Source organism: Sus scrofa, chromosome 12 (assembly GCF_054392235.1).
Source record: "Sus scrofa isolate SSC_HxYL_T2T_F1_AM1 chromosome 12, Sscrofa_HxYL_maternal_Yorkshire_Landrace_v2.0, whole genome shotgun sequence".
Lineage (NCBI taxonomy): Eukaryota > Metazoa > Chordata > Mammalia > Artiodactyla > Suidae > Sus > Sus scrofa.
The window spans coordinates 52,805,506-52,825,392 of NC_139394.1; the positions used below are offsets into that span (position 1 = coordinate 52,805,506).

General features: G+C 43.5%; 1 protein-coding gene and 1 long non-coding RNA gene across 14 annotated transcripts in view; one reads left to right on the forward strand and one right to left on the reverse strand.

Moving 5' to 3' along the window:
- The first annotated feature begins 563 nt into the window (after positions 1-563).
- LOC146398316 (uncharacterized) lies at positions 564-9,622 on the forward strand. Its single transcript, XR_014821658.1, has 2 exons — positions 564-5,637; positions 5,924-9,622. It is a non-coding gene; the product is annotated as an uncharacterized LOC146398316 (long non-coding RNA).
- The window catches only part of METTL16 (methyltransferase 16, RNA N6-adenosine), a 72,945-nt gene continuing 54,069 nt past the window's right edge, over positions 1,012-19,887 (reverse strand). For 2 of the 13 annotated variants that reach the window (XM_084985540.1, XM_021067622.2), the window contains 3 exons: positions 10,437-10,610; positions 9,804-10,316; positions 5,938-8,856 (listed from right to left, as the gene is read on the reverse strand). In XM_084985540.1, coding sequence (XP_084841666.1) covers positions 8,848-8,856; positions 9,804-10,316; positions 10,437-10,610 — 696 coding nt within the window. In that variant the 3' untranslated portion in view covers positions 5,938-8,847. Of the gene's footprint in view, positions 2,261-5,937; positions 8,857-8,977; positions 9,333-9,380; positions 10,317-10,436; positions 10,611-19,887 lie in introns of those variants that run through there. The other 11 variants (XM_084985539.1, XM_021067619.2, XR_014821578.1 and 8 more) reach the window with 10 other exon arrangements.

Genomic DNA, 19,887 nt, shown 5'->3' on the forward strand with positions numbered 1-19,887 from the left:
CTTGGAGAGAAAAATGAACATTGACTGAATTTAATTTAAAATTCATAAAATATATGAATATTTATAACATAAACATATGTATGAAAATGACTGACCTCGCCAGTTTTGTAATAAAATCAAAAGAATGAAAATATTCCTGCTGCTCAGTCAGTAAGGATTTTTAAAACTACCCTTCCAGTGCTATCGAGGGTGTGGTAAAAACAGGCACTTGTGGGAATGTAAAGCAGCACAACTTTTTCACAAGCAAATTGGCCAATATATACAAAAAAGCCTTTAAAAGAGTTACTATCTTGGAGTTCCCGTTGTGGCTCAGTGGGTTAAGAATCTGAGTAGTGTCCATGAGGATGTGGTTCGATCCCTGGACTTGATCAGGTTAAGGATCTGGTGTTGCCGTGGCTGTGACGAAGACCCAAGGCTGCAGCTCTGATTCAACCTTTAGCCTGGGAACCTCCATATGCCACAGGTGAGGCCCGAAAAAGGAAAAAAAAAAAAAAGTCATTATCTCTTCTGCTTCAGTTATATATATACACATGTATATATGTATATATTTTTTTATATATATATTTTTTTTATTTTTATTTTTTCCCCTGTTTTGGCTATCTCACGGCATATGTTTTGGCTGGCCCATGGCATAGCCTTCCTGGGCCAAGGATCAGATCCTAGCCACAGTTGTAACCTATGCTGCAGCTGTGGCAACGCTGGATCCTTATCTACTGTGCCAGGCCGGGGACTGAACTTGTGTTCCTGCGCTCCAGAGATGCTGCTGATCCCGTTGCACCACAGTGGGAACTCCTGCTTCAGTAAATCTTATACAAATTTTTACCCTAAAGCAGTAAGAACACACATAAAGATGTCTGTACGAAGATATTGCTAAAGCATTATTTACAAAAGGAAAAATCAGAAAACCTACATTTCCAACGAGGAACAATCGTTTTTGTGAAATGATACTCACCATGCAGCATGTGAAAAAGAAAGGGCTGTTAATAAACCAAAATACTGACAGTGGTTGTCTTTGGGCAGTGTAATTACTGGTAATTTTTATTTTCACAAGCTTTCTGACACACAGATTAATTTTATAGCCAGAAAAAGGTTATCACAACATATTGCTAAATGAAAATGATTATCAAACAGAAACACAGAACACGATCCCGCATTTGTTGTTTAAAAATATACGTGCATATAAAAATACTAAGATATATAACAAAATATAAAATAACTCCATTTGAGTAGTGGAATTGTAAAGTTTTATTCATTATTTTCTAAATTCATTATAATAAAAACATCACTTTTGTAAAATAAAATTATGTTAAGGGGGGGAAAGTGCTGTGCTTTGTTAGGCAGGGCCGCCTATCTCCTGACGGCAACTAACGTGACCTGTTACTGTAGGTCTACTTCTCATCCTAGTCTTTCTTCCTGTTTCTTCACCTCTTGCTCCCAAACCCATCTAAATCTGCACTTTCTGCTGCTTAGCTCTGAACTGCCCCAGAAACGGTTCAGGCCACCGTCATGGTCCAGGTGAGAGACATGGAATGGCACAAGGCGGCGGTACTACAGATGGAGAGGCTGGGCCGGACTGGGGGGATCTTTCTAAGATGGAAGACTTTAGAACCTGGTGGTGAAGGAGAGGGAGAAGCAGAGATTTCTCATCTCAAGAGCTGGGTGGGTGGTGGCCAAGACTATAGGAGAGAAGCAAGTACAGACAAGTTGAGTGTGACACAGCTGCAGTCCTGGGGGGCGGCGGGGGGGGGGTGTCCGATGGGTGGTTAGGTACATGGATTTTGAAAGTTCAGGGAAGGTCTAGATTGGGGCATGCTGAGTGTAGGAGTGAGCAGTACGGAAGTCCCGGAGTGGAGCAGGGCAGCCGTGAGTGGGAGAAAAGGGCAAACAAGGTCTGTGGATAGAATCTTTGGGATTCGCCCTTTAAGAAGTGAGGGGGCCTCTTAAAAAAGAAGGGTAGGCAGCAACCAGGCTTCAGTAGCTGAAATAAACAAGTTAGGAAAGTGGAGACAGCAAATATTTAGACAGTTCTAACACTTGGTGGTAGAAGAGGTCACAAACTGATGGTCTACCAGGTTTCTATAAAATACTGAATTCCTTGTCAGGATTTACAATTAAATAAATTTCTCAAGGTTCCCATTGTGGTGCAGTGGAAACGAATCCAACCAGCATCCATGAGCTGTGGTGTAGGTCACAGATGCGGCTTGGATCCCACGTTGATGTGGTTGTGGAATAGCCGGCAGCCATAGCTCCGATTTGATCCCTAGCCTGGGAACTTCCACATGCTATGGGTGCAGGCCTAGAAAGCAAACAACAACAAAAAACCCCAAAAAACTCATACATCTGGATTTCTGGCTTCCCTCAAAAAATCAGAAGACTCAGGGAGTTCCCTGGTGGTCCAGTGGTTAGGATTTGGCCCCTTTACCACTAAGGCCTGGGTTTAATCCCTGGTCTGGGAACTGAAATCCCACAACGAGTGGCTGCATGCTGAGGCCAAAAAAACCCCCAGAAGACCTATCAACACTGGGCAGCTATTTCTCCATGGCAATAACAAGCAGGAATTGAATAAAAAGCTGCCTCCTTTTAGTTGGAGCATGAGTTCTAGCCCTTCTTGCTCTCGGTGTAGAAGATGAGGAAATATTTCCCTTTGTGAATGAAAACCCTCCTTAGTGCTCATCTATTGTTCACTGAGATACAGGCCAGAGTTTGGTCCATAAGCCCCCATATTTGGACCTGAAGGCAGGAATCCTGGGACAAACATATCTGAATTAGGGATCCTGACAGGACTGGGAATCCTCTTATCCAGGAAGAGATGTCAAGCTTCTAGAATTACAAATTGACGGGAGCAGGCCCTGCCTCACCCACTGTCCCAGGCTCAAGAGTACACTCTGGGCAGCCTTCTCTTTTAGAGCAGCAGCAGCAAAAGTGTTCCCTGAGAGTGGGCTGGCCACTGGACCCAGTCAAGCCTCCCCAGCTGGGAATTTCCTGGTTCTAGCTCTTAGACCCTGGGCCACACGCCCTGAATGGGTCCACCAGATGGCAGGCAGCCTTTCCTTTCCTACAGATGTACCCAGTCCATTCCCCAACCTGAGGAAAATGATTTGCTATTCTTCTGACTCTTGTTACCTTATCCAGCAAGCTCAGAAAGTACATCAGTTTCACATTCTCTAAGTGAAATATCTGGTGCTGCTTATTAAAAAAAAAAAAAAAAAAAAAAAAAAACGAAAAAAAACACCCGTCTTCCATTATTATACAATTATGTATCATCAGAGGTATTATCTAATTATGTTATTTTACATTGATTCTGATCCAACACGTGCTTGCACTAGACATTTTATTTTGTGGTTTCACTATCTACTTAATTATCTGTATGACTGCCAAATACAAAATTCTATAAAGATTTGGTAGCATAAGTTGAGAACTAATTATAAGCAATTTCACTTATTAAATCTTGTTCATTGATCATAGGCTAGAAAATAGTATTACCTTCAAGTGCTCAACTGTGAAGTTGGGTAGAAGGTACTTTTTCTCTCTTCCCTGTGTCATATAATTGAAAGCTCCTTCCCTAGAGAGGGGTCAAATGAGCCCAGGAGTGCATTTCTACTCTAAGGAGCACTTGTTATAAATCTTGAGATCTGGTATGAGATCCCAATTCTGATCTGAGTTCAATTCTCCCCTCTGAGACTTAGCTCTGTGAACAACCTTAGGGAAAGTCACTTAAGCTCTCTGAGCTTCCGCTTCTTCAAGCAACCACACAGGGACCCCACCCCTCTCTGCAGGATTACTAAGTGAGACAGTTTATGAAGAGGACAGCCAAGCAATATTGGTGTCCCTCCAGTATATGGCAGCTTGGATCTTGCCCTTGGTCAGAGAGCGGCAGTCTACATCTGCAGCTACGCACTTGAAATCTTGGCCTTTTCACTTGAGTTGCTTGGTAGACTTTCGGACCAAAAATTGAAAACTCTAGGGAAACTAAGAGGAGATGAGCAAGTTGAAAAGCCTACTCTTTATTGACGGACTTTTCGAGGTGCTTTAGTGTTTCTCTCACTTAACTGCTGTGACCATGCTGGGAAGCAAGAATTCTTCATCTTTTGTAATGAGAAAGCCAAGTCTTAATGAGACTGACTTACCCTGGAAGTGGAAGTGGAATGTAGACCCAGGCCTGATGGACTGTCAAGTCTGTGCTCGTCTGTGTTTGCCATTCGCGTAGGGTGACTGGAAAAGCATCTGGGAGTTATACATCCCCTGTCCTCTTGTGAGCATCACATACAAGCCAATTCTGCCAAGTGCACCTGCACTCTCTGGGCCGCTCCTCCTAATCTCGGTTCTCTGGCTCATAATAAGCACCATGGAGTTCCCATCGTGGCTCATCAGTTAACAAACCTGACTAGTATCCGAGAGGATGTGGGTTCGATCCCTGGCCTCACTCATTGCGTTAAAGATCCACCGTTGCTGTGAGCTGTGGTGTAGGTCGCAGACATGACTTGGATCCTGTGTTGCTGTGGCTGTGGTGTAGGCTGCAAGTTACAGCTCTGATTGGACCCCTAGCCTGGGAACCTCCATATGCCTCGAGTGCGACCCTAAAAAGACAGAAAGACAGGAAGAGAAAGAAAGAAAGAAAGACAGAAAGAAAAACAGAAAGACAAAAAGACGACAGAAAGAAAGACAGACAGAAAGACAGAAAGAAAGAAAGAAAGAAAGAAAGAAAGAAAGAAAGAAAGAAAGAAAGAAAAAGAAAAAAAAGCCCCGTGATCCTCCACTTCCCTGAAGAGAGCCTGGAGTCCCTGGCGTTTCTGCTTTTGGGCTGAGAGAGCCAGAGAGGCTACACCTCAAAGGGCATTCGGAGGTGCAAGGCCTTTACTCAGTCACAACAGAGTCCCCTGGAGTAAAAGCAAAGCCTCCAAAAGGCAGTATTAGCTGTTCCAAAAGGGAGCATTAGCTGTTCCAACCAGCAATTAAAAAAAATAAACCGCTGTTTTAGTCATTTGGGTGAGTCACAGCAGAGGATCTGAGTGTCTTTACAGAGCAGAGCAGGAACTCTCTGGTCTGGTGTGTGAGGCCCTCCACGCATGGGGTGAACCCCGTGCAGAGCTTTCTAATACTGTGCTGGCAGGAGCAACAAGAGCCTGGTACTTGAGAGCTTTAGAAGGTTCAGGACCATCAGCGCCCTGCTCCAGGAGGCGGAGGCCAATTCATTCTCACTAGCAAGCCTCTTCTGGGTTTTACTGGGGTTAGTGCCCATTCAGCAAACTGATTCTCCAGAGCGGCAACTTCTCCAAAAAAGATCTGGTCACATTCCTTTCCTAGGGGCTCCTTCTGCTGGGCGTTGAGATCATCCTTCTCCCAGAGGGCGCCTTAATTTTCCTTCTTTTTCCTAATGTTCAGATCTGTTAGATGGCTATCTAGAACATCCGATCCTGAGCCACAAAAGTAAGGGCAGGTGCAGCTTCTCCTTGAGACGCCAGGGTTAGTGACAGACATGTTCCACAGAGAAAACCCCTTGTGCGAAGGAGACCCAGCCAACTTACATAAAATACCCCACACAGAACCAACTCTGCCAACCTTTTATGTAAACAACACATCACCTGCATGCTGCTCAGCTGGCTAGATACAAAACAAGAATTAAAAGACAAAAGAGGAGTTCCCGTCGTGGCGCAGTGGTTAATGAATCCGACTAGGAACCATGAGGTTGCGGGTTCGGTCCCTGCCCTTGCTCAGTGGGTTAACGATCCGGCGTTGCCGTGAGCTGTGGTGTAGGTTGCAGACTCGGCTCGGATCTCGCGTTGCTGTGGCTCTGGCGTAGGCCGGTGGCTACAGCTCTGATTGGACCCCTAGCCTGGGAACCTCCATATGCCGCGGGAGCGGCCCAAAGAAATAGCAACAACAACAACAAAAAAAAAAAGACAAAAAAAAAAAAAGACAAAAGAACACTGAAAGCAGTTTCTTTCTTAGGATTTTCTATATTACTCTTCCAGCAGCATAAGGTTTCTGAAAAGTTACTATTTAAAAATCACAAAACATACACCTCCAGCACCCTCATTAACTGGAGACCCATAAAAAGTTGATCCGAAGGGCTGACCCAACCTGGATATAATTCTGACGTGGTAGGACAGATAGAAAGAAAAGAAAAAGCATTATTTGGGATCATAAAGAAACATAAAAAGGTTGAAAAACTGCCCAGACGACAGTGTGGTGGGATTTTCCTTCTTTCTTTTATCTTTCAGTTTTTTACATGGAAATGGACTTGCTTACATAAAAATATTTATCTGAGTAGCAACTGGGTTTTTGAAGAAAATACCAAGGATGAAATTTTATCCATGCCCATAGAGAAGAGAAAGGACCAAAGACGCCCCCGTGTGGCTAAAGAGGAAAATATCTCTGTTTAAGTAAAAATGAGGGGCTACTCCGATAATATGAGGCCTCTAATTTTCCACGGGGCTTTGCATCTTTTTCCACATCATGCTGTTATTACTTGTCAGAGCTCAGAAGCTGGTGTGCTCACATGGTAAGCTTTGACATCTATCAAGAGAAGAGAGATTTCATGTTTTTAAACATATATACTAAAGCTTTAAGTAATCCACATGCACCCTTAAGATTAGCTGAAACTCCACCAAGCCCTGCTAGGGCAAGCAGCCACACTCTGGTGTGTGAATAGCTGGGCAAAGACGTGGGGTGAAGGTACCAAACTGCTGGAAGCAAAGCAGGTTCCCAAGAACAAAAGCAGCTTTAGTCCCCTTTTTAGAAAACAAGTTCAGCTTCTGTTCCCACTTTATAATCTTCTGATTATCAAGAAACCAGAAGCCAATGCCAGGGACCAGAACAGAAGTTAAGGTATTATCACAAAGACTGGATTCCATTCCAATCCATCAACATCAACTTGACCTCCAGACACTTAAGGCAGGTGTCACTCAACATTATGATACATGGGTCAATAACCTAGTTCTTTTCTTTAAAAAATTATTTCCCCCCATATCAGAGGTGTAGACCACCACATATCACACGATCATAAAGTATATGCATAACCGAAAGAACTTTTAGATGTCTTTTGAAAATGTTTCAATGTTCTCTCATTAGACAGAAATAAAGGGAAATGACAACAAATGCAAAAAAGGCACTCACAGCTCTAGCAGCAGAAGCTTCTGTTGTCACACACTTCTTCAATTCTAAGAGCATTAACTTATTAACACCTATAAAACGTCCTCCACGACACCAAGACTTTAACCTGGGGCAGTGAACACATGTAGACACAAGACGCATCTTTAGTGCCTCCAGGTCCACAGAGGATTCTCTGGGAATAAGTGCTAGACTTACACAAGGCTAATACTGTGCCTGAAACACCTTTTGAACAGTCAAGGAGTGTAAACACATACCCCTGTAACAACAAGACATCAAATGAGAAAAAGCACAATGTAAAAATGAATACACAGAGCATGAAAATAATCAAAGCTGAACCCATACACTCACACACCCCATCTATATAGAGATTAAAGACTAGAAGGAAACACTGAAATACCAATAGAGGTTATGCTTCAGAAGGCTGAGATTGGGGGTGATGTTGAAGCTGTTCTTTCATCTTTCTAAATCTTTAACGAGCATGCACTATCCTCTTATAATTAAACAAATGAGCAAACAATAAATACTTAGTGACCACTTATTGAGTAAACAGTTGTCACCTAACGCAATTATCCTGGGTCCAGCATCTAATTTCAATGTCAGGAGGGCTAAGTGGAGCAGGAGAGTGCGGGTGGCACAGGAGATGACGGGGCCACAGGAATCCAAGGCCTTGCACTGAATCTGAGCTCTGTGGGATCCTGGGTGTTGGTTTCCTTATTCTATCAAAGGAAGAGGATGGACTAGCACAGTGGTTCCTAATCTTCAGTGGGCAACTAACCCTTCTCTCTCAGCTGGGGACCCTTCTCTCCAGAAAACAAACAAACAAACAAACATGTCCGCAGAGCTTTTGGAAATAATCCAGGAGGCTATGGATTCTCCGGGGCCCATGGACCATGTTAAGAACACTGATTGACCAATATGGTCCCTTCTGCAGCTCTGTCTCTGCAGCTCTGCCTCTGCTGCCACAGGAAAGTGTAATATCGTTCTATTTTCATTTCATGTATCTTTGCTGAGGGACTGGTCTAGCTGCTGCCGAAGTATGCCGAGGTCATCAGTTTTCTGCCCCGACCAACAGCCACCTTTCAAAAGCGTGGCTGAACTACTGGGCACAGTCTTCTTTTGAAGATAGCAAAAAGCTCTGGCACGTTACTCAAAAATTCCAGGCTAACTAGAACCGTAGACTGCTGGTATAAAATCAAACCATGCAAGTCAAGCACAGCAGAAGGTAACTGGGACACCAAGAGAATGGAAAAAGATTCCTTTTCCAGAAGCCTTCCTCGATCAGCCCTGACACTGCAATTAGAAACATGTTTTATGAACACAGTTACCTCGGCCTCAGAATTCTCCAATGGTAATAGGTAAACACAGAGGGGATTAGGCAGAACCCCAAAACTGCCTTTGATCAGCCACACCTTACCTGCCAACAGACAAGACTTTCTTAAGTAACTTACAGCATAGACCTATCACACTCCATTTCTACTTGTGTCTATCATCAATCACTCACCTATTCAAAGCCAAGAAAATACCTTCTTCCCCCAGCCCCAGGTTTCAAACAGGACTGACAGTTTTCAAATTGGAATGCTCTTACGTTAGTTCCACTTCAAATGATGAAACAAATTAAGAAAAATCACACGCCAGTGAAACTGCCACAAAACAGTACTTTAAACAGGTTGGAGGTAGGGGGTATGGCTTCATTCTGCTGTATCTCAGTCACATCTGGCAGTTCCGCCAACCTAATTATGTTTTCTGAAATAAGCAACAGCAAAAGACAGGAGTCAGGAATGTGCCGATATTTTAGGCACTACCCTGACGGGCCCTTCTTCCTGGCATTACTGAGCTTTCTCTCCCTCACTCTCCTACCACCTACCATTAGGCCAGTTCCTTTCTCAGGACTGACACAGGGGTCATCAAAGTCTTCTGTCTTGAAGGTGACTTTAGAAGAGGTTGCAGGGCTATCTGCCCAGGACCGTCTCCATCAGGGGATGGCTGAGAAAGCCACCCCTCCTCAAGAAGCAACCATGGTGACAGAGAGGGCGCAATGGTCTACACAGCTGACTTGGCTCAGACTTCAAAAATAATCCTGTTGGCCTCAGAAAACCAGTCTAAAGCTAAGGTGATCAGCTTTAGTCAAGTTTAAATCTCTTATGAGTTTACTGATGGCTTTCTGTTGATGCTGGAAGCCACAATTCTTCCTTAGAACACCATATTAAAATGCCCTGTAACTTAAAACAAACAAACAAAAAAGCAGGGGATGTTTAAATATGGATTAATTTGTTTCTTTGTTTTTAATTATTATTATTGGGGGGAGGGCAGTGCCCAAGGCATATGGAAGTTCCCAGGCCAGGGATCAAACCCACACCACAGAAGCAACTCAAGCTGCTGCAGTGACAACGCCGGATCCTTAACGCACTGCACCACAAGAAAATTCTAATTTGTTCCTGTTTTTAAAGATAATTCCACATAACACTTCCAGTGGGCCAATGGTGGAATTCCTCTTGTCCCTCCCCCCCCCCCCACCCAAGGCCACACTCCAAAGCAAGCAGCTTTTATAGAACTTTCCAAACTGTTTAAGAAGTTTAGAGTTAACTACCAACTAGCCTGAAAATTTGGTTACGTATATAGGTACAAAGCTGGTTCATCAAATCCCTGTTCTGGCCCTCAACCCAATGCATTTCAACTAAGGCATCATCTACCTCTTTCTTAATGTTTATCAAACACTTGAACAGGTAACGTCCAGCCACTCCTTGGAGATGGTTCCCTTTTTCAGACACCGGGTTGCTGAACTGCTCAGAAGCCTCTTGGTCCGGGGCTCCATTGCTGGAGACTTTACAACTCTCCAAAACCTCCACTTCTCCCTTTTCCTCACTCCTTTCGTCCTCCACGGGTTCTGGGTTTTCCTCCTGGGAAAGCAAGTCCTGGTTTGGGCCATGGCCCTCCACAGTGGGAGACTCGCCTTCCTGCAGAGCAGGCTCACACAGGGCACTCTCCTGGGGGCCCTGGACCAAATCTTGGTCACTGCCGGGCTCTTTAGGGGGGGACTTTTTCTCTTCCAAGGCTTGGATGACGTTCTTGGGAGCTCGGGGAACTTCTCTCAACTGTCTTATTCGGTCTCTTTTCTTCCTCCTTAAATGAATCCAGGAGTTTTCTATGGCTGTCAGGAAAAGGCTAACTTCCTCCTTTCCACAGGGAACTCGTTTATGCTGGACCTATTTGAAGGAAAAACAGAATTTTATAGGAAATCACCTTTCTCCACTGAAAACTCCTTTAAGAAAAGAAAAAAAGAGATTATCATAAGCACTCCTTCAGTGTGCTTTTTAATCAGGTACCTTCAGATCGGTGAGAATTTTTTCAATCCATGTTGTCACAACTACTATGCCTTCTGTTGTCTCCGAGCCCAGAGATGATGCTTTGAGGGATAATTCTTTCATCACAGACTCTAATACTACAAATGTAATGGGCTTCCTTGGCTTCTCCAATTTTCTGCGTTTACTTGGTGGTGACTGAAAGAAAAAAAAAGGCATGGGAGAAGAGGGGAAGGTTATACAAATAATTAAATCTCATGTATTATAACGAATTCAGCCAGGGAAATTTCCATGACCTCTGCTACCAATCGCAGAGCACTAAAAACACAAAGGACTTTGCACGTTTATTTTTAATACTTAAAAACAACCCTGCAAAATGGGTTTATCATCTCATCTTACAGAAGGGAAAACGAAGATACAGAGAGGCAATTTAGCCAAGGTCACACAGGAGTATGTGCCAAGTCAGGATTGAATCCAAAACCCAGGTTCCTTCTGCCCCACCAGGCTGCCTGTGTTCTGGATATCAGTACGTAACTTCCCCAGTTACTAAATGTCCTTAATCCCTATTGAGCTCCAAACAGGCCTGTGCAATTATTTCTCTCATGGCAACTCAAGGACCCAAAGGGCACTGTGTTTTTTTCTATAAAGAACTGCATGGCTTAAAATTACCAACTTGTAGCCTGAGTTTATACTTGCCAAGACTTGAAAGAAAGCAGCCAGTGAGCCATAGCTTGTGAGGTCACATGCTGGGAATGACCAGAACCATCAGGATTGCACAGAAGGAAGAAGACTGCTGAATCCTAGCCAGCATTAGGGCCAAGCCAGTCTCTAGTCAAGTACTGCCTCTCAGTGGGGAGAGTGGACACCAGTACCAATGAGAACAGTGGATTTAAAGCTGGTTCCGTAACTCAAGATTGTCTTTCAATTTCAAGCTTGGAAGGTAAGTTACACTCTACCCACTAGAGGGACTCAAGTTCCATTTTAAAAACTAAATGACACTCATCTAGAGTTTATTTCTTTAAAGTAAAAACTTGCTAATTTTTTATGACTCTTAGCTAAGACCAAATATACCACAGACACTTTAAGAGACAGACTTGTAGACAAATTTTATCAAAAGTTAAAAAAAAAAAAAGTTAAGGTCAGAGTCAAAAATTAAGGTCTAATTCTAAGGTCAGAGTAAAAATGAACAGGATTATAAGGAGAAATGTTCAAAAAGAGAAAACATCCAGTCAGCTTTGATGATCTCTTCCTGAAAAAGACATCTCAGAGCTCCCACTCTGGCACAATGGATTGGCAGCATCTCTGGAGTGCTGGGATGCAGGTTCAATCCCCAGCCCAGCACAGTGGGTTAAGGATCCAGTGTTGCCATAGCTACAGGGTAGGTTGTAACTGCAGTTTGGATCTCATCCCCGGCCCAGGAACTTCATACTCCATGGGGCGGCCAAAAAAGAAAGGAAAAAAAAAACCTCTGAGGAGTTCCCGTCATGGCTCAGCGGTTAACAAACCCAACCAGTATCTATGAGGACTGGGGTTCTATCTCTGGCCTCGCTCAGTGGGTTTAGGATCCAGTGTTGCCGTGAGCTGTGGTGTAGGTCGCTGACGTGGCTTGGATCTGGCGAGGCTGTGGCTGTGGTGTAGGCCAGCAGCTATAGCTCTGATTCGACCTCTAGCCTGGGAGCCTCCATATGCCGCGAGTGTGGCCTTAAAAAAAAAAAAAAAAAAAAAAAAAAAAGTTTGATAATTGTGCTGCTGCAACTCTAATACTACCTGGAAACAGTGACAGAGAACATGCAGAAAACACACAGAAAGGTCCAATTACTGGGTGAGGCTTTATAGGAACTAACTGGGAACCCCCTACCCCAACACATACATAGCAAAATAGCCAGTTAATTCTATGCTAGAAAACTTTTAGGGAGTTCCCATCATGGCTCAGTGGAAACAAATCTGACTAGTATCCATGAGTATGCAGGTTTGATCCCTGGCCTCGCTCAGTGGGTTAAGGATCTGGCATTGCCGTGAGCTGTGGTGTAGGTCACAGATGAAGCTCGGATCTGGCATTGCCGTGGCTGTGGTGCAGGCTGGCAGCTACAGCTTAGATTTGACCCTTAGCCTGGGAACTTCCATATGTCGCAGGTGCAGCCCTAAAAAGACAAAAAGACAAAAAGGGAAACTTTTAGATGGTATTTCTTAGAAACAATTTATATTTTCTCTTTATACCAGATATTAACTAATTAAAAATGGAAATTAAAGAAGAGAAAACAGGAGTTCCCATCATGGTACAGTGGTTAACGAATCCGATCAGGAACCATGAGGTTGCGGGTTCGATCCCTGGCCTTGCTCAGTGGGTTAAGGATCTGGCGTTGCCGTGAGCCTCGGTGTAGGTTGCAGACGCGGCTCGGTGGCTACAGCTCTGATCAGACCCCTAGCTGGGAATCTCCATATGCCACAGGAGTGGCCCTAGAAAAGGCAAAAAGACAAAAAAAAAAAAAAAAAAAAAGAATAGAAAACAAGCTTAGAAGAAAAGGACTGAAAACAAAGGGTGTGTATCTGAGTAAGAAACCTACTCCCAAGAAATGGATAGTGGACGCTAAGCCTGAGTCTGAAAACCTGTTCAATTAATGTTTCAGACAAGATGAGACAAAATTACATTGACATTAAGACAGCAGTATAGTTATTAATCACCCAGCATAAGAGACACGATTTCTTCCGTTACTGAGAGCCTAACACTTTGCACTAAGAAGCTTAAGATATGATTATTAAGTTGGGGCCGGGTTGAGGGGAGATGGTGGTGTGTGGGAGGATGGGGGACAAGAATCAGACTCCCCTTTCCACTGCTGACATTCAAGGCTGTTACCATGGAAAGGTCAGCATCACTGGGCCATTCCTGACAGCACCCCAAAAGTCATCTAAAATAAGGCTAAAAGCATAGAGCCTCATCTCTCTTCTGACAGAGGTGGTCATCACTTGTGCTCACAAATTCCAATCAGCAAAGTGAATACATTGCTGTGTTTCTCATTTCTTGCAATATTCTTCTCTATCCCTGAAAAAGCTTAGAACTGGATTTCCCTTGTGGTGCAGCAGGTGAAGGGTCTGGCGTTGTTACTCAGTGTCTCAGGACACTACTATGGTGTGGGTTCATCTCTGGCCCACTTGCCATGGGTGTAGCCAAAAAACAGAACAAAAAAACCACCCAAAAAACCACAGAAACCATTAAAGAAAGAAAGAAAGAAACAGAGAGAGAAAGAAAGAAAGAAAGAAAGAAAGAAAGAAAGAAAGAGCGAGCCTAGAATCAATGACCAACCCAATACTCACATAAATACCTCTAAATACTATTTCCCACTAAAATAAACCAGAGGTCCTTGGAAAAATAGCTGAGAAATACTGAAAGTGTAAACCCATGAGTTGATAATACTCTAAAAACAAAACTTAAACCACTGTCTTTGGTCACTTGTAGGAGATGTTCATTTTTTTTTTTTTTTAATGGCTGCATCCATGGCATATGGAAGTTCCCGCGCCAGGGACTGAATCTGAGCTGCAGCTGCAAGCTACACTGGATCTTTAACCCACTGTGCCAGATGGGGGATCAAATCTGCGCCTCTGCAACAACTGAGCCACTGCAGTCAGGTTGTTAACCCACTGTGCCACAGCGGGAACTCCACTCGTTATTCTTAAAAATGAAAAGTAAAGCAAAATAACCAAGCATCTTTCTACATTTACCCCACGTACTGTACCTCAACATGACCAAATAATTGATAAGGGGTAGTTTCTCTTATAGGTACCTCAGCTATAAATGAAGAAGGAAGAACAGAATTAGAATGTCAATATTCTGCAGCTGGAAATGAATTAATGGATCCAGACAATGCTCATCAGTGACTGCTCACACTGCAAGAAGACAACAGCAAACGTGTGCCTCCTGATGGAAATCCCAAGCGTACCAACACCACTCAGAAAGTAGCCTTGTCCCACCACCCCCGAATCAAGCTGATTACGCCTCTAGCGCTAAGTGCCAGCTTACAAGAAAGACAGGGTCCAAGGAACATGTTAATACCACGGAGATGCACTCAGACAAATCCAGATGTTAAAAACTCTGATAAACATCCCAGTTTCTTCAACAAATAAATTGTGAGGGAGGGTGTGAGCGAAGGGGGATAAAGGGGCGGTGGGGCCATCAGAGTAAAAGCAATTTAAAGGACATAACAATCAACCGCACTGCAGAAAACTTAGTAAGAGTCTATTCCGACAAACTTTAAAATATTTGAGACAGTAGGAGAAATTTGGTCAACGACCCAGCCAACATGAAGGAATTATTAATTACTGTGGTCATGTTTTCTTTTTCAAAAAAGAATCCGCACCTTTTACAGACTGATATGAACATGGTTATGGATGAAATAACGCACTGTCTGAGATCTGCTTCAGAATCATGCAGCGGGAGAGAGAATGTGGAGTAAAGATGAAACAAGAATGGGCACGAGATGTCAACAGCTGGAGTGGGTGACGGATAGGTAAATAGTAGGTATCTTCTTAGCTGTCAATTGACTCAATACTAAAATTATTTAACTTCGAAAGATAAAAACAAACATATATGTTATGGAATAGAACACAAAATTCAAGTGGATTAAAAAAAAAAAAAAAAAGAGGAAGATTTCACAGGTACAGGTGCTTCCTGGAAACTTCTTTATTGTCACCTTAATGACCAGGGATTTCTCAGAAAATGTTCCCTGTTTCCACAGCTTGCAGAAGTGGAAAAGTCTGAGAATCACTGTTCCACATTATTTATTCCTTCATTTTTATTTAGTTAATACTTATTATTTGAGTACAGACATTATACTAGGTTGATGCCCAATGAAAGATACAAGAACGGGAGTGAAAACACAGTAACACAGCAGCAGGAGCCTAATATCAACTTAGGAAGAGTGAGGGCAAGCTTCACAGGCGGCAACATCCGGACTGTGCCCGACAGAAGAGGAGTCTGATGGTCAGAGAGGAATCTTCTGGAGAGGGATCAGAGAGCAGTAACTCAACATTACAGGGGCATCAAATACAGGGGTGTGTGAAAAGAAATTTTGGGAAATGATAATATAATAAATAGATTTTACTGAGCACTTACTACACACCAAGCACTATGTTAAGTACACTTAATCCTCAAACCGTATGTGGCAGGTGCTATTCTATTATTACCTCCGTTGTTTTTTCTTTTTCTTTTTTTTGCTCTTTATGGCTACACATGCAGCATATGGAAGTTTCCAGACTAGGGGTCAAATCCGAGCTGCACCTACAGGCCTACACCACAGCCACAGCAACACAGGATCTGAGCCGTGTCTGGGACCTACATCACAGTTCAGGGCAGTGCCAGATCCTTTAACCCCTTGAGCGGGGCCAGGGATTGAACCTGCATCCTCATGGATACTAGTCAGGTTCATTACCACTGAGCTACAACGAGAACCCCACCCCCATTTTTATTTTAAAAAATTCTTTTATTTAATAAAAAAATTTTTTGGCCACGCCCACATCTCACAAAGTTCCCAGGCCAAGGACTGAATCTGAGCCACAGCAGTGACAATGCTGAACCCCTAACTGCTAGGCCACCAGGGACCTCCTCCCCCAATTTAGACATAAGGAAACTGAAGCTTAGAGAAGTTAAGTAACATGCTCAACATAAAGCTAGACAGGGCCGGCTCACAATAGGTGTATTCTATATATCATCCAACAGTTTTGGTGAGATTCACCATGCTACAGTTAAGCAAAATACCAGTATTAGCTATGTCACAAGGAAGTTCATGCACAATAGCTCCGGTTGGACCCCTAGCCTGGGAACATCCATGTGCCACGGGTGTGGTCCTAAAAAACAAACAAACACTGGGCACCAACTCTGAATCAGACACGGACCATTACTCCTCCATGAAGGCCTCTCAGACTAATCCATCCTTAATCATTTCCTTTTCTTTCCTTTTTTTTAACTTTATGGCTGAACCCGCAGCATATGGAAGTTCCTGGGCCAGGGACTGAATCTGAGCCATAGCTGCGACTGCACTGCATCTGCAACAACTCTGGATCCTTAACTCACTGCAATGGGCTGGGGATTGAACCTGAGCCTCCGCAGGAACCCAAGCCACTGGAGTTAGATACTTAACCCACTGTGCCAAGGTGGAAACTCCAACTATTTCCTTTTCTGAATTTCCTAACCCCCCACCATCTGGTCCCTTTCAGTACTTACTCATATAAAATTTTGTATTAATACCTCACATGTTTCTCTCTCTCATAAAATTAATCATCATAAATGAAAGAAAATGGTAACTTATTTATTTATTTCTTTTTTGGGTCACACCTATGGCATATAGAAGTTCCCAGGCCAGGGACTGAATCCAAGCTGCAGCTGTGACCTATGACACAGTTGTGGCAATGCTGGAACCTTAACCCATGTACTGCAGTGGGAACTCCCAATATCTTATTTCTTTGGTATCACTACAATGAACATCACACTTAATAAGAAGAGTAACTATGAGTGAATTGACTGACAAGCAATTAATTTCCAAAATTTACAAATAACTTCTGCAGCTCCATACCGAAAAAACAAAACAACCCCAACAAAAAATGGGCAGAAGACCTAAACAGACAGTTCTCCAAAGAAGACATACAGATGGCCAAAAAACACATGAAAAGATGTTCATCACTCATTATTAGAGAAATGCAAATCAAAACCACTCTGAGGTACCACCTTACACCAGCCAGAATAGCCATCATCCAAAAGTCTACAAACAATAGGTGCTGGAGAGGGTGTGGAGAAAAAGGAACACTAGTACACTGTTGGTGGGATTGTAGATTGGTGCAACCACTGTGGAAAACAGTATGGAGATTCCTCAGAAAACTAAACATAGAACTACCATTTGATCCAGCAATCCCACTCCTGGGCACCTACCCAGAGAAAACCATGACTCGCAGACACAGGTACTCCGATGTTCAGTGCAGCACTATTTACAATAGCAAGACATGGAAACAACCTAAATGTCCATGACAGAGGAGTGGATCAAGAAGATGTGGTAATATATACACAATGGAATATTACTCAGCCATTAAAAAGAATGAAATACCAGCATTCTTAGCAACATGGATGGACCTAGAAACTATTATGCTAAGTGAAGTCAGCCATACAATGAGACACCAACATCAAATGCTTTCACTGACATGTGGAATCTGAAAAAAGGACAGACTGAACTTCTTTGCAGAACAGATGCTGACTCATAGACACTGAAAAACTTATGGTCTCTGGAGGAGACAGTTTGGGGGGTGGGGGGGATATGCTTGGGCTGTGGGATGGAAATCCTGTGAAATCAGATTGTTATGATCATTATACAACTGCAGATGTGATAAATTCATTTGAGTAATAATAATAATAATAATAATAAAAGAGTTAACTATGAGTAGGGTTCTTCATTAGTTTTGCCCAACAGTTCAGCTTCCTAATCATCACATCTTTTTTAGAGTATAATATATAATCTAGTATGGAATTGGTTTTCTTTCTTTCTTTTTTTTCCCCTGTTTTTTAGGGCCTAACCTGCAGCTTATGGAAGTTCCCAGGCTAGGGGTTGAATCGGATCTACAGCTGCCACAGCCACAGCAACACAGGATCCAAGCCTTGCCTGTGACTCCACCACAGCTCATGGCAATGCCAGATCCCTGACCCACTGAGCAAGGCCAGGGATTGAATCTGCATCCTCATGGATACTAGTCGGATTTGTTTCCACTAAACCACAACCAGAACTCCATTACTGGTTTTCTAACCATGTCTTAACAGTAGAATCCTTTCAACAAATAAAACCAATATATAATGTTGATAAAAGTAGATCAGCTCTGGTTAAAATTAGAGCAAGCCCTGAAGTAGCAGCCTGACACCTGCCCCCAACTGTCATCCCCTGCGCACCTACATGGAACCCCTCTTCCATCTAGAACTACTTTGAGAACCTGTGGAACAGTAAGTAGCAAACTGTCAGAAGACCCCCCCTCCCACCTCTGACACTAACAAGGCTACCTTATTAAACTGAACCCTTCCCTCCATCTGTTCTCCAAAACACCATCTGGTTATTAGTTCCTAGACAGGAAAGACCCAGGCTTAAAGGAAATGTCTTAAAACACAGGGGGGTCATTTTTAAAAATCAGAGTTCCTAGGCAATGCTCAGACCAAGAGTGTACAATTTACTAGAGCCACATTATTTTCCCTTTTTCTTTTAACAAGTGTCACACTTCTGAAAAGCGAAGCTAAAATAATGCCTCAAGCAATTAGAGGAGAAGCTGGGACAAAGAGGTATTCTAAGTGGCTTGTTAAAATTCTGTAAAGACCATTCCTTACAATATGCTTCCTTATATTTGTCATCAGTCAGAAATGACGGCACAAAATTCTATCAACACAAGACTCGCCTTTTTGTTGTTAAAACAAATCCAGACAAGAGCAATGGGCTTAGTGTGGGCACTTGAATCAGCAGTGAATTAGAATTTTTCAGCCTTCAGCACCAAAAGAAACAAGTCAGTAGGCCTGAGATAAGTGAAAACAGAAGTTGCCATAGTAACGTGCACATTTACCCTAAAAAGGTGGGGGTGAGGGTGGGGGGTGGGGTGGGGAAGTAGGTCAATATTTCTGCTTAACTAGCTCTAGTCCTTGGCTTCCTCTCCTCCTCTAAAGTGGCAACCTCCTCCCTCTCCACTGAGGAGGAAAATGAGGTGACCATTTCATAAGGCACGGAGTGGAGAGAGGTCCAGGGAGAGGGAAGGAGAACCAAGAGGACACCCACTGAAAACCTCCCAAGTGCCCTGGGACTACCTACCCTGGGGAAAGCAGTTGCTGATCTAGGGCACCAGTGCTAAGAAACTATTGCTGGGTTACCACAAATCAGGAACTGCCATTTTCCCTGTGCAGTTTAAGAGCACCTAATGGGACACTTGGGAATGCATTATTAACAGCTCTGGGTTGGGGGCAGTGGTGGGGAAGGATGAGTACTCTGGCGTGGGAGAAACCCAAGGCCCCTAGCAAGAGACATTCTTTGACGGCTGAAACTGTCAACAGGGGGCTCGAGGATGGCCTCAAAGACAGGAAGGGAGGAAGGAAGGCTTAGAAGATCCCTTTCAAAGCAAGCTGATTTTGCCACCACAAAAACATAGTGCTCTTTGATGCTCTGGTGCGAAACAGCTACTGATCCAAGAGGGTAAGGGCGACGCCGGTCCCTGAGATGGCCTGCAGAGTGCCGGAGCTCCTCATCGGCTCTTCCACCTGAGGCCCGACAAGTGGGGGAAGCAGGTTAAAGGGAAAGCACTTGAAAACAGGTGCAGTTCCAACTTCCCGCAGCTGTGTGTCTGCACAGGAAGAAGCGAGGGCATTAGTAGCAATTTTAACCATTTGCTGGGAAAGCCCTGGTATTCTGGAAGATGACAGGATAATCCCTAAGGGAGGTCAAAAAGGCAGAACCATCTTTCCAACCAGTGAATA